General features: G+C 47.6%; 1 protein-coding gene across 1 annotated transcript in view; it reads right to left on the reverse strand.

Annotated features, from left to right (window-relative positions):
* Nucleotides 1-3034: 3034 nt before the first annotated feature.
* Nucleotides 3035-12558, reverse strand: part of fam222ba (family with sequence similarity 222 member Ba) — a 31686-nt gene continuing 22162 nt past the window's right edge. The window contains exon 3 of the mRNA XM_080508393.1: nucleotides 3035-4907. Coding sequence (XP_080364519.1) covers nucleotides 3172-4907 — 1736 coding nt within the window. The 3' untranslated portion in view covers nucleotides 3035-3171. The remainder of the gene's footprint in view (nucleotides 4908-12558) is intronic.

The raw sequence follows: 12558 nt of genomic DNA on the forward strand, positions 1-12558 counted from the left end.
GTGATAAAAGCTTGCAAATCTATAAAGCACTGATCGAGGCGCTGCTGCGCCCCCTGGTGGGTTAACTCATCGGAGGACTCGGTTGAGGTTCAGTCGACTTCCTGTCCTCGCGCCATTTAAGACCCGAGTCGCCTTGCAGACGTGGCGTTTAGTCCGCGGGCGTCCATCGCATGCTGCTCCCTGCCACATGAACAGGATGGCGCCGGATCTCTGCCCCGCGAAGGCCACAACCTGCCGCAATCCTTCACGGGGGAGAAGGAGGGGTGGGGGGTGGTGGTGGTGGGGGGGGGGTGACGCTGATCACAAAGGTTGCTGATCCCCAGCCCCCCCCACCCGCCGGGTGCCCTTTATACCAGCCCCATTTTCAATCACAGCCAGACAAGCTAAATCTACCGCGGCCAGAAAGTCCCGCGGATTTCACAGCGTGCTCCGTCTACCCCACTTCCTGTTTGCTTCTTGGCAGCGGGGGAGGGGTGGGGTGGGGGGGGGGGGGGGGGGCAGCGGTTGGTGGAGCGACTGCCGATACGGCGACGGGCGTGTGAACGGCGGAGCGAGCGACCCCGACCCGTCGCACCGAACACAACGGAAGAGTTACGCCGTCGCGCTGCAAAGGCCGCGGCGGAATGAAAAGGGGAGCATTGAAAACAAAAAATCGGCGTTGATTTAGAGCGGCGGGTTTTCAAAGTGTCTGTGTGTCTAGAATTGTTCAATGAAAGGGGGGGTCATCCTTTTCAGAGCGTTAATTTCTATTGAACGTTTTGTTGTCTAAAAAGCAAAAGAAAAATCTACGCTACAGACGTCGGACCGAACACGACAAAGGCTTGGAAGACGACTCGCCGTCGAAAAAACCCGGGACACGTTGAAATTATTGTTCAAGGACGCGGAGTTTAGACTCATTTCAAAGCATAAATTAGAACTTTATTTTATTATTACAATATTACAAAAAGAGTAGCACAACTCTCACGCTCTCGCCTCGTATCTGTCGTACAGAATGACACAAAAGAAAGGCTTGTGGACCTTCTTCCTTTTCACAGCAATAGTACAAGAAACGAAGAGGGGGAAAAAAAAATAAAATAAAAATAAATTTAAATAACAAGCAAATCAAGTATTATAAATAGTCACAACCGCAAACTTAAGCTTTGAAACTTGGGGAGGAAAATAAAATTAAAATAAAATAATAATGTTACAGCTCAGTAACTACACATTGCTAAAAATATATAATTACAAAATATTACTCCTTTTCTTGCTTTCCATAAAGAATCTCTAAGGAATTGCTCTGTCTATTCAACAAAACGTCATTAAAATAAACGAGATCGAACAGAAAGAGAAACCAAAAATTGCTGTTTCTGTGTATCCTTACCGACTTCTTTCTCCTCATTATTTGGGGTTTTTATTAAAACCATGCTCATTTTCAAAGGAAAGTCCAAGGACCAAACACTTAAGGCTTTTTAAGGGCTGTTAGGGAGTTAGGTGAACAAAACATGGGCATTATTGTGTTATTACACACACACGCACAGTCGCACACACATACACACACACACACACTCATCCAAAACTGTACCTACATTTAGCAGGCAACATTCACACACAATCATTAAACTTTAAAGTTACAGTAGTCTAGTAGGTAAGCCAGTGTACAATAAAATAAACAATGCATTTGCTGTTTCACTTTAAACTTCAAAAAAAAGAGAAAAAAACCAAAACATGGGTTTGCCTCTGAGCGATCTTGCAAGTGATCAATTTGGTCTTTTCAAGCAGACTTGAGAATCAGTAGCAACGACACATGAACTGGATTCACTTCAGTTCCCGTTGTGAGGAAGGAAAACCTCTGGCTGTTCAGATTCTACACGACAATATTAACACTTACGTACTTCTAACTCCAGGGCGCCGTCCTCGTGACTAAACCTATCCCTTTTTTCTTTTTTTTTTTTCCTGTCGCCGCAACGCAGACGGTCTCAACATTCAAGTAATACATTTGAAATGGATACAAAAAAAAAAAACAAAACAAAAAGATCTGAAAAAGGACACGAAACAGAAAATGGCACAACTTTGTAACAGTGTGTCCTTGTTAACCTGACTTTGGCCATTTTAAGGTAGGAGAGTTAATCTTTCATGACTTTTTCTGCACTAAACATTTCACAATCTAGTCGCCACACGGGGCACCGACAAACTTTTTTTTCTTTTTTTTAGTTTTTCCTTTTTTTTTTTTTTTTTAAATGTTCGTTAAAACACCTGAATTCATTGCAGCATTTGAAGCAGGACAGAGCGTCACCCATTCAGCAGACCTGCCCCCTGCTGAGACTTCACTATGTACAAACCTGATTACCTGCTTCTGACTGACCGAGAGGAGTACATCTTGATTAGTCCTATAATACAAATAAATAATTACATTAAAAAAAAACAAAAACGAATAATAATAATAATAATAATAATAATAATAAAACCTCTGTGTACATGTGCATACTGCAAGCTTTACCAGCTGTGTTTCTTTCCAGTGCCGCGTGGCTTTTGTACTAAAACAAGATGGTTGCTCTCTCTCCTGTCCTGAAGTGATTGTAGTTTATCTTGAAGCGTAGAAAGTCGTCAGTCCAATGAAACGAGTCAGAGCCCAAAAATTTCCTGACGCGATTCCGTTAAAAAATAAACGATGTTGCTGCTTTTCAGCAAGTTTTTTTTTCTTTCTTTCCTTCTTTCTTTTTTTTTTTTAAATCTCTTTTTTTTTCTTACATGCATAAGAAAAGTTTACCAACAGGTCTGAAGTAGAAATAACACAGGATCGGTTGAGATCCAGGCACGCAGACGAGTTTGATCGATGAAGATGAAGCAGGGGAATGACAGTACGGATCTGCACACACGTGCGCACACACACACACACACACACACACACACACACACACACACGTTACTTCAAAGTGCTGAACAAAAGCACCCGTTAATAAAACTTACAGTGGCAATTGATCACTTGCAAGATTACAAACAAACAAGGGGAAAACAAAACAAAACAAAAACAAACAAAAACAAACTACTGATCTTCATTAAATATATGAATTTTACCCTCTTTAACATTAGCAGTCACTTGTTTAAGTTATCAATTGACTTGTATTCTGTGTGTTTCCTTTCTTAAGACTAAACAAAGGGGGTTGATAACAGTTGTGGAGACAAGGCCATAGCTTATCTGTACCCTGGGTGCTGGATGAGAGCGGTTCGGCCGTCCCCGACCTCCGGACCTACCCTGTTCAGAGGAGGCCTGTGCATCTTGCCCATCAACCCTAGATTCTGATCGCGGAAGTAGGGCGTCTGGAAGTCCCCACCCATGTAATCTGCCGTTTGCATCAGATTAGTCTGGGCCGAGGAGGAGGAGGTGGAGGAGCTCGTTGCAAGCCTATAATGGGGGGCCCCGGGGGGCCCGCAGTCTAGCGTGGTGCACCCTCCCGGGCCCGCACCGAGGAATGGCATGGCTACGTCCTGAGAGCCGGAGCTGTCACTGTTGGGTGTGGGGAGGATGCTGCTGTTCCAAATGTGGGACTGGAAGTAGTGACCGTTGGTGTAGTGGGTCATGGGCCCCGGCATGCCGTTGTTGGCGTTGACCGGGGGGGAGGGGGTGGGCCTCTCGACAGGGGGCTTCAGTGAGTAAGGCTGACCCACGCACACCTCTGAGGGGTAGCCCATGCTCTTAAAGTGGAAGGCGGGGTCCCGGGAGGGCTGCTTGCAGAGGTGCGGCCCACCGTTCTGGATGTGTGGCACGTGGGCCAACTGATGCTGATTCCAAGCGCGCATCTTCTGCTGCTGCTGCGTGTCGTGCTGCAGCTGCAGCTGCTGCTGCGTCTGCTGTGCATGCAGATGCTGCTGCAGGTGGTGGTGGTGGTGCTGCTGCTGCTGCTTCAGATCAGTGTGGTTGGAAGGCAAGTGGTTCAGAGCAGCCACGCTGGGCGGAGGCTGGACTCCCATGAGGGCAGTGGCTTTCTCTTGGGCGCCCATGATGCAGTTGGGCGGGGGGAAGCCGGGGGTGGCGGGGTTACTGTGCATGGACACCCTGGAGCAGGCGCTGATGAGCAGGTTGCGGCTGATGGGGCTGGGGTTGGCGATTTGGCCCTCGCACATGGAGGTGGCCCCCGCGCCTTGGGCCCGAGCTTGGCAGAATTGGTTTATCTGGTGCACGATGGTGCTCAGGTCGGCCTGGTGGCCCTGGTGCAGCCCGGCGGCCATCGAGAGCGGAATGGTTGAGGTAGAGACAGTAACGTTGGGCGGCACCTCGCCGTCCGGCAGCTTTCTGCTCCCCTGCAGGCCGGATGGCGGCTGCTGCTGGAGGTGCTGCTGCTGCTGCTGGAGCATAACAGTGGGGGGGCCCTGTGGGTGGCCGAGAGCGGGGTGCTGAGACAGCGTCTGCAGTGCGGGGTGGCCCTGAGAGTGCTGGGCCATGGGGGGCGGGTGTCTGAGGCTCTGGGTGTGAGCCTGCTGCTGGGGGAGGGGCATCTGGAGAGTCTGGTCCTGCGACTGGAGGGTCAAGTTCTGCTGTGGTCGGGGGAGGTTGGGCAGAGGTGGGTGGTGGTTTAAAGTGCTGGTCGAAGCCACTTGGTAGGATCCGGCGGGCGGGTTCATAATGACTTCTGGATGCAAGCGGGCCCGGCTGCCGTCAAAATCCTTCAGGATGCCCTTGACCGTGGGCACCTTGACGATGGCGAGCAGGCCTGTCTTGGCACTGGCCTGAGACGAGGGGTAGGGGCTGTAGCGCTGGCCTGACGTATCCAGCCCGTTCACCGTGCGCCGCACGTGGTTTCGCTGGGGAACCTTGACGCTGTTGGGGAAGATCTTGATGGTGAGGGGGTTGTTGGCGACCTTCTTAGCATATGCGTCCAATTCTGCAGGGGTTGGAAACGGAGCGGATCTCATCCTTTGTGTGGTGTCCCCTGGGACGGCGAGTGAGGGGGGGGGGGGACAGATAAGAGGTGACGGAGGAGGCCAGGAGAGACGGAGTGGAGGAAGGGGAGCGGAGAGGGAGAGACAAAAGAGAAAGACAACTTAAGCCAGGCTGAAGTGTACATGGCAACAAAAGAGCACATCAATTGTAATCAGAGTAGCTGATGGGAACCTGATTTGGATGGCACTCTCATATTCCACAGAGTGGAAAACGCTGCGTTCAGGCTGCTGATGGAAGGGTGAGCGGGTGAGAGCGGTGAGCCCGTGCAACAGGTTGTAGATGTGGCTCAACATCGAGGCTTCATTTTCACCGGGATTCACCCCAAACTGTCTTTTTATTGACTAAAACACACAACTACATAATTACACCTGCTAACAGTTACTTGCTGGCAAAGTGATGCTGATAAAAAAAAAAGCGGTGCGTGTCAACTCGTAACACATGATGAACTATTTTATTTTGGGAAAATGCGACTGTGAAAAGGCCAGTCCCTATTAACAAGATCCTAAATTACCTTTCCCAAAAAGACAAAGGTGCAAGAGGTAAACCAAGATGGAGCTGAAAACAAGTATGAAGTATGAGAATTAAACTTTTTTACCCCTGCAATAATAATAATTTAAAAAAAAGAACTCCTATAAATTTTGCATTGAGGACAGCAGAGGAATACCAATTCCCACGGTGGTTTTCCAAAACCTGCCATCACCCGAGTCTGTCCTATATAACAAATCCAGCTTATACCTGACCTTCTTGTTTTTTTTTTCACAGCGTACTTTGCTACTTTTCGGCTGCGAAGAAAAAAAAAAAAAAAAAAAAAAAAAAAAACTCATCGCTCCAATCTCACGGGGACAAAAGGAAAAGATTTCCGATCTCATTCTCAGCAGAATTATTGCGGCCGACACATTCCCGGCTCGAAATCCAATTTAGTGGTATCGCCGGTGACTCCCGAGGTCAGGGGCTTTTAGAGGCCTTAATTGATGTAGCATCCGGGCAAAAGAATAAGTATGCATCCGAGGGTGGGCTGCGCCGCTTCGCCAGTGAATCACAAACCAAACAAAGAACAAGCGAGGCAGTGATGGTCCCCCGTGGCTGCTGTGGGGAGAAGGAGAAGAAGCAGAAGAAAAAAAGAAAAGAGAGAGAGCGAGAGAGATAGACGCGGAGAGCAGAGCTCCATGACGGCAGACAAGTAATCAGACACAGAAGCGGCGTCTGTGATCTGCGGGAACACCTCCCGGGCCTCGGCTCGCTCGCAGTCGTTACACCTGCTAAGCGCCGCGGCTAAATTTAACAATGTCGGGAGTGACAATCTCGACGTGATTACGCGTTTGTGCCGATGCGCGAGGGGCGGCTTTTCGGTCGCCCCGGCTTGTCTGCGACGCGCGACGGGATCACGCAGGTGCCGGGTGCAACGTGTCGCCATCCCGCAACGTTGAAATATTTCAAGCGGCGGCGACTTCCGGGCGGCGGCTTTTTGAAGAATGCGAGTCACTGTGAGAGGACGACGGCTCGACCTCCGTCACACCGTCCCGATCACCTGCCGGTCTGACCTACTTACCGCCGAATGACGTGAATGCAGGTGGTGGTGGAGGGGGGGGGGGGGGGGGGGGTTGGGAGTAGCCACTGGGTCAGACTGAACCCTTCTGCTCTGATCGGCTGTGAGGAACAGACGATAACGTTTCTGGGTCAAACAGACTGAGGGCTTGTTTAGGCAACTAGAAGTAGTTTAAAGCTCACGTATTTTAAAATCCATTTAATGACTATAGTTTGCCAGGTTTGATGGCAGCATCTGCCATATCTCTGCTCGGGTCTCAGTGTTTTGTTGTTTCCACTACTCAGAAATCTACGTTTTCTAATAAATTCTTACAATTTGTTTGGTGGATTGGAGCCTCTTGCTGGCCGGTTTTGGCCCTCGGGTCTTATGTTGAACAACCGTGGCCTATGCACTCTGAGTTATGTTTCCTTCAAATATTATTCTCAATTCAGTAATTCAGCCGTTGGAAACTTCAACTCTCACCAGCGGGTCAAACCGACCTGAACAACATCAGATGAAAATGACACGAGCGAGTTTGCAAAACGCATTCAAGTGATGATTTTTCTTTGACATGCTCATTATTTTTAAATCAAACCCCACAGAAAACTATGTTAGACTTTTAAATAACACATGCCAAGGTAAACAGAACCGCCAGTTATTTTTTGTTTTTCTGTCTGATGAGGCCAAAACCCCAAATGTATATTCGTCTAAATTCTCGTCTCAACACCCGAACAGACACAGATTACAGGATTGCACAGAGATGCAGGAATCTGCATCTTGCATTGCTTTAGTTTTTCAGATTGTCATTTGTGTTTAGATCTTGTTTTCATAAGTTAATGCTATTAAATAGCTTCCACTTCACATAATCGCAACATGAAAAAGACGTTAATGTTCGTCTGCGTGCGTCAAATATCAAACTATGTCCAAAATCCAGCAGAACTGCATCTGAAATCTTCCACTCTCACATATCGATGTAATGAAGACTGTTTAACGAGAGTAATAAAAAGCGATTAGGTTGTAGATATTGCATTTCCAATAAAAAAAAAAAAAAAGCAACATGAAGTCATGGAGACCCCGCGCTTCGCCTTTTACCACCCAAATGTTATCAGTTCATCTTCGAGTGTTGAGTGAACATGTTGGCCAAACTCAGAGTCCCTTCAGGCTTTTCTGGAGACGAGAATAGGACAGATGGATGAACAACCCGAAAACATAATGTTGCCAGGCGGAGGCAGGAAAAGATGTCTTCCTGCCTCTCTTCAATAGGACACATCAAATTCATTTCAACGTCAGTAAATCAAATGATTAAACTTGTCCGATTCGAGCAACGACACATGAACTGGGTGCAGCTCAGGTGGTTCCGACTGTTCCTGCACGCTGGCAGCTGCCCCCTGCTTTTCGAGCGAGCGGCAAGTTGAAACGTCCGGATCTCTGTGCTGAGGTCTGCGGTTTCCACGCCGCCTGCCGCCGTCTCGCGGCAGGCAGACGGGGACTCGTGGGACGAGGCGCGGAGCTGAACCGAGGCCGCTGACACGGCTGCACCGCGAGCCGTGCCAACTGGCTAATTAATTCCCGCTTTATTTGTGAACGGGGAGACAATGGGCAGCGATGTGCGGGGCCGGTGTGGGGCGGCACACGGGGGGGGGGGCTGTAACTAAGTGCTCAGGCTGCTGATGGCAGCCTCATTAATGCAGGGGTCCGGGCCAAGGAGCTGGAGCTTGACACCCACCATCACTGAGGCCTAATGTCTGTCGCTGAATAAATGCCAGGGTAAGCAAACACAGATAAATGAACACTTGCACACAAGTGCACAGACATGCCGGGGATAGGTTTCACCTGTCAAACACGGCAAATGATTAATGATTTTGGGGCGAAATGATGTTCCGCCGCGATGCAGAGAGAGCGGCTCGGTAAACATAAAGTTAACGCGGCCGTCGGTGGAGGACTTTTTGACACGGAGGATTCGACGTAATTAAACTACCCTTTAATAAACGCAGCTTATGAGATCGGCCTGGGAGATTCTGGCACGGTGTCTGTGGTCTGCAACTGTTGTCAAAGCCCTCATGTCAGTGGAGCTGCAGAAAAAAAGGGCTGTAAGTGGGTGGGAAGCGAGTACCATCATCTGTTGCAATGAATAAAACATCTTTTATCATTTCATGGGAGTGAAACCTTCTGGCTGGAAAAAAAAAAAAAAAAACTAGGATTGTGGATGGCCAGTGTGAATATCAGACAGAGATGTTCAACTTAGAATCCCATTTCCGTGTTTACAGCAGCTTCGCATACCGAGCTTACTGGGGGGGGGGTATAGAGAAAATAATGAATGATCCATTTATTGTACGTTCCTGCTTCAGTACGTTTGTGACAGTGGGCGTTTCCGCCAGCGTTTGGCTTCGCTGTAAGTCGGCGATCAAAAGGGGGCTCCACCGCATTTTTCATGACGATCGAGGGCAGGGGGGGGGGTCACAGATAAGGCCCGTGGGCCAAAAAAACAGCCCACAAGAGGCTCCGATCCGCCCAAACCACCGAGCGAATTGTCAACATGTCAAGAGTAGCAGACACGACACAATACTGCCACCCGAGCTGAGCTGAGACATCGGCGGCGCTGCCATGAACGCTCGCAAAATAGCACTAGCCTCAAAGTCACGCTGTCAGGGCGAGTTTGTAAAAACACCCACAATGCAACAGCAGTAGAAGTTTCACTGTATTTTGCACCAAAAATTGGCTTCATGTTGAGATTGTAATTATTTTCTATAGCAATATTTTAGTGTATAACCCTAACCCCACCACAAAAAAACAAAAAAAACTAGAAAATTTAAAGGCTACGATGGCACAATATTACCAGCCTGGTCCACTCAAGATGAAATTAGGCCGCATGTGAGAAGTGTGACAAGTGATAAATTAGCCGCCAAACACCAAAGCAGCACCTCAACTGGATTACACTGAATCCTCTTTGAGCCCTTTAATAGAAAAAAATAGTCCTTTTAACGATCAACTTTTTGGAGAAAAGGCCTGCGAGGACAGGAAGGACTGGAAACCAAACAAAAACACATAGAGGTCAACATCATAAGTGTTTGTGTATTCATCACCGGTTATACTCCGACGGCGGCATCATCATACATCAGAGGTTTAACAAATATTGTGCGGCGGTACATCAGGCAGATGGACGAGTGAAGGTAAGATGATTAAGATATATTAAAAATGGAATTCATGCAGTAATTCCCTTTGACTTAGTTTTTATTTTTTATTGTTTTTTTTTCATGTACCTTGCTTTAAAAACATTTTAGTATTATTTTGACACTTTAAAAGTATTTTATGTACTGCTGCAAGGACACACTTGGAAAAGACACTATTAATTCCAATGTGGTTCTCCTGACTAAATAAAGGCTAATAAATAAATACAAATTCACCAGGCTCACTTCAGCACTTCTTTTGGATGTTACCATTGTCTCAATAGCCAACTAATTCAAGATGATAACAATCTAAAAAAATAAATAAAGCGAATTTAGATTTTAAATTGAGCCGAGACAAAAAGGAGAGAGCAGATTTTCAGAAGCACGGAAAAAAAAAATTGTACACCGATGCCCGGGGACGCAATGAAAAGGCCTGATTTCTGAAGTGATGCTGAGTAATACAGCATAAAAAAAATAACACAACGTGCCTGTAACTGTGTATAAAGTTACTTCTCTGCCACTGGCACTCGTGTAATAAGTTTGATGCTTCAGTTATGAGGCTGGAGCAAAAAGTAAAAAAAGAAAAGTGACCGATTCATTAAATGGGAGCGAGGGATTATGCATTGTTACCAAAGCTGAGCCGGGCATTCTGGAGGGGGGGGGGGGGGGACAAAAAAAAAAGATGAAAGAAAAAGAAACCAATCAGAATAAAGTGTTTAACAGAACTGCGGTAAAATGTGTACTGAAATCTGTAAATTACAGTTCAGAGTACTTTTACCCCTTAACGGTGGATAAAATCGACCTCTCGCTGTTTACATCTGTTTAAGGCCCCTGGCAGCTGTTGATTATGTGTTCTAGTAAGCAAGTGTAGCTTATTAGCATTTCAACCTTAACCTGAAACCTGGATTAGTTGAGGAGCTTAAAGCATCAAGGGAGGGTTAATGAGGAATGTGAGTGAAGTTTGTAGGCGGCTGCTGGTGGCTTCGAGCATATCATCTCTCAGATCTCCAGCTAAGCACGTTCCCGTCGAGGGAGCGGGGGGGTGGGGGGGGGGGGGTGGAAGGGGCCAGTCTGGCCGCGCGCTAATTATCCCACCGCTCGCTAGCTGGTTGGAACACAAGTGCACAGTCAGCAGGCACTAATTAGGGTTTCTTTTATTCAAACTACTGTTTTTATTGAACAAGGTTTAAGCAGCGGGGCGCAGGGGCTCGCGCTGCTGGAAATTGCAATTTTCACACAGGAGCAGGAAATTAGGTCTGAAGCGTCGGCATCAAATTAGACATGTGAATCTGGCTTCCCACATGAAGCCGCCTCCTTACAATTTTGCAGACTTTTGAAGAGGGGCACCGCCATGCTGATAGAGGAAGGATAGCATAACCTTCAGAAAAAAATGGGAACTATTATAAGGGGTGGTGGGGGGGGGGCATGCTTTTGATCTCAGTGGGGACTGAATTGTGAAAACCAGCCAAGTGGCTCAGCCGCATTCACAGTTTGTTCTGCCTGTAAAGAAGTGAAGACCTCGGGCCACTTCCCGGTACTTGACTCATCCTTGCCTGGAGGATGAGCAGTTTCTCACAGTGACCCACTGTCTCTTAGCGTACCTGATCTATTCCTCCGACAGCCTTTACATTTCACCGCCGTCATCTGTTAGCAGTCACTCCCCGGTGATAAATGGAGCAGCTGCTCTGGCCTTGCCTCTGACAGCAACCTGCAAGCTCGTAACTTTAAACGACTCGCCTATGCACAAATTCACCCACAAGAGAAAGAGGCTGCGCGCAGCCTGCTTGATGATCCGGAGCTCTTGGTGAATACAGAGTGGAGGGGAAAAAGTGTCAAAGACGAGATTCTGTTACACAAGAGTCGGCATTAAAAGTGCCACCGAGTAGCTGAAAGGCTCGAGCTCAAGGATAGACGAATAGGAAAACAAATAGAAGCTAATTATGTAAACTCCCTATCTGGGCTTTTTTTTTTCTTTCTTTCTTTTTTTTTTGAGAGAGACTGTCAGTCGACTGAATAAAGATTTCAAGTGACATCTAGTCTATGAATTTCACCTAAAAGCAGTCGAGCCCATCTCTCACGGAGTCAGAGCTGTCAAATTATCTTCCGTGCCGGGTAAGTGATGGGGCTCTGGAGAGGCAGCGGGTCCGGTGGACGGAGCGGGGGGGGTGGAGGGTGGAGGGTGGAGGAGGCGGCGTAATGTTACCGGAGGGTTCGCTGGCCTGCTTTTGGCTGTGTGTGTGTGTGTGTGTGTGTGTGTGTGTGTGTGTGTGTGTGTGTGTGTGGCATCGCTGTGGGAAGCAATACTTCAAAACGTGACAACCACACAAACTGCGGAGGTGATCTACAGGTGCCGAATTCTGGACAGGGAGGGCGGCAACCTCAGAACCAACCCAATTCTCTCTCGCTCTTTTTTTTTTTTTTATATATTAATTTTTTTTATTCAGCTCACTTGATGAAATGATTTGGTTGAAATGAAATACAGCCCTGTGGCTTTTGATGTATCGCCGTGTCTGTTTGAAGAACAGATGAAAAGGAAAGGCGTTATGAGGGAACGATAAGGAGAGGGAGAATAAGAAAAAAAAAATGGATTGAAATTACACTTCTAGGAATGGCCGTGTGGTGGGAAGCACGCTCCATCACCTAAAATGGATTACAGTGCTGGACAGAAAAACAAATTGAACTCGGGCTGTGCCTCCTGCTCTGATGTGTCACATAAAGGACGAGCGGAGGAACAGACTAGCTGATGGCGGTACCATGTCACAAGCCTGCCTCGAGCGAGGCAACAGACGCTGGCACTTAGCAGACTCCCTCACGCTCGCTGATCTCCTGGGGGTTGGCTGATTACTGTGATTCTGAAATTACAGTCTTGATGAGCTGGAGCATTTTACAACACAAAAAAAAAGAAAGAAACTGCAGTAGAAATGGGTCAGGGCTGGGGCTGAGCTTCC

Source organism: Blennius ocellaris (genome assembly GCF_963422515.1).
Source record: "Blennius ocellaris genome assembly, chromosome: 14".
NCBI classification, from domain to species: domain Eukaryota; kingdom Metazoa; phylum Chordata; class Actinopteri; order Blenniiformes; family Blenniidae; genus Blennius; species Blennius ocellaris.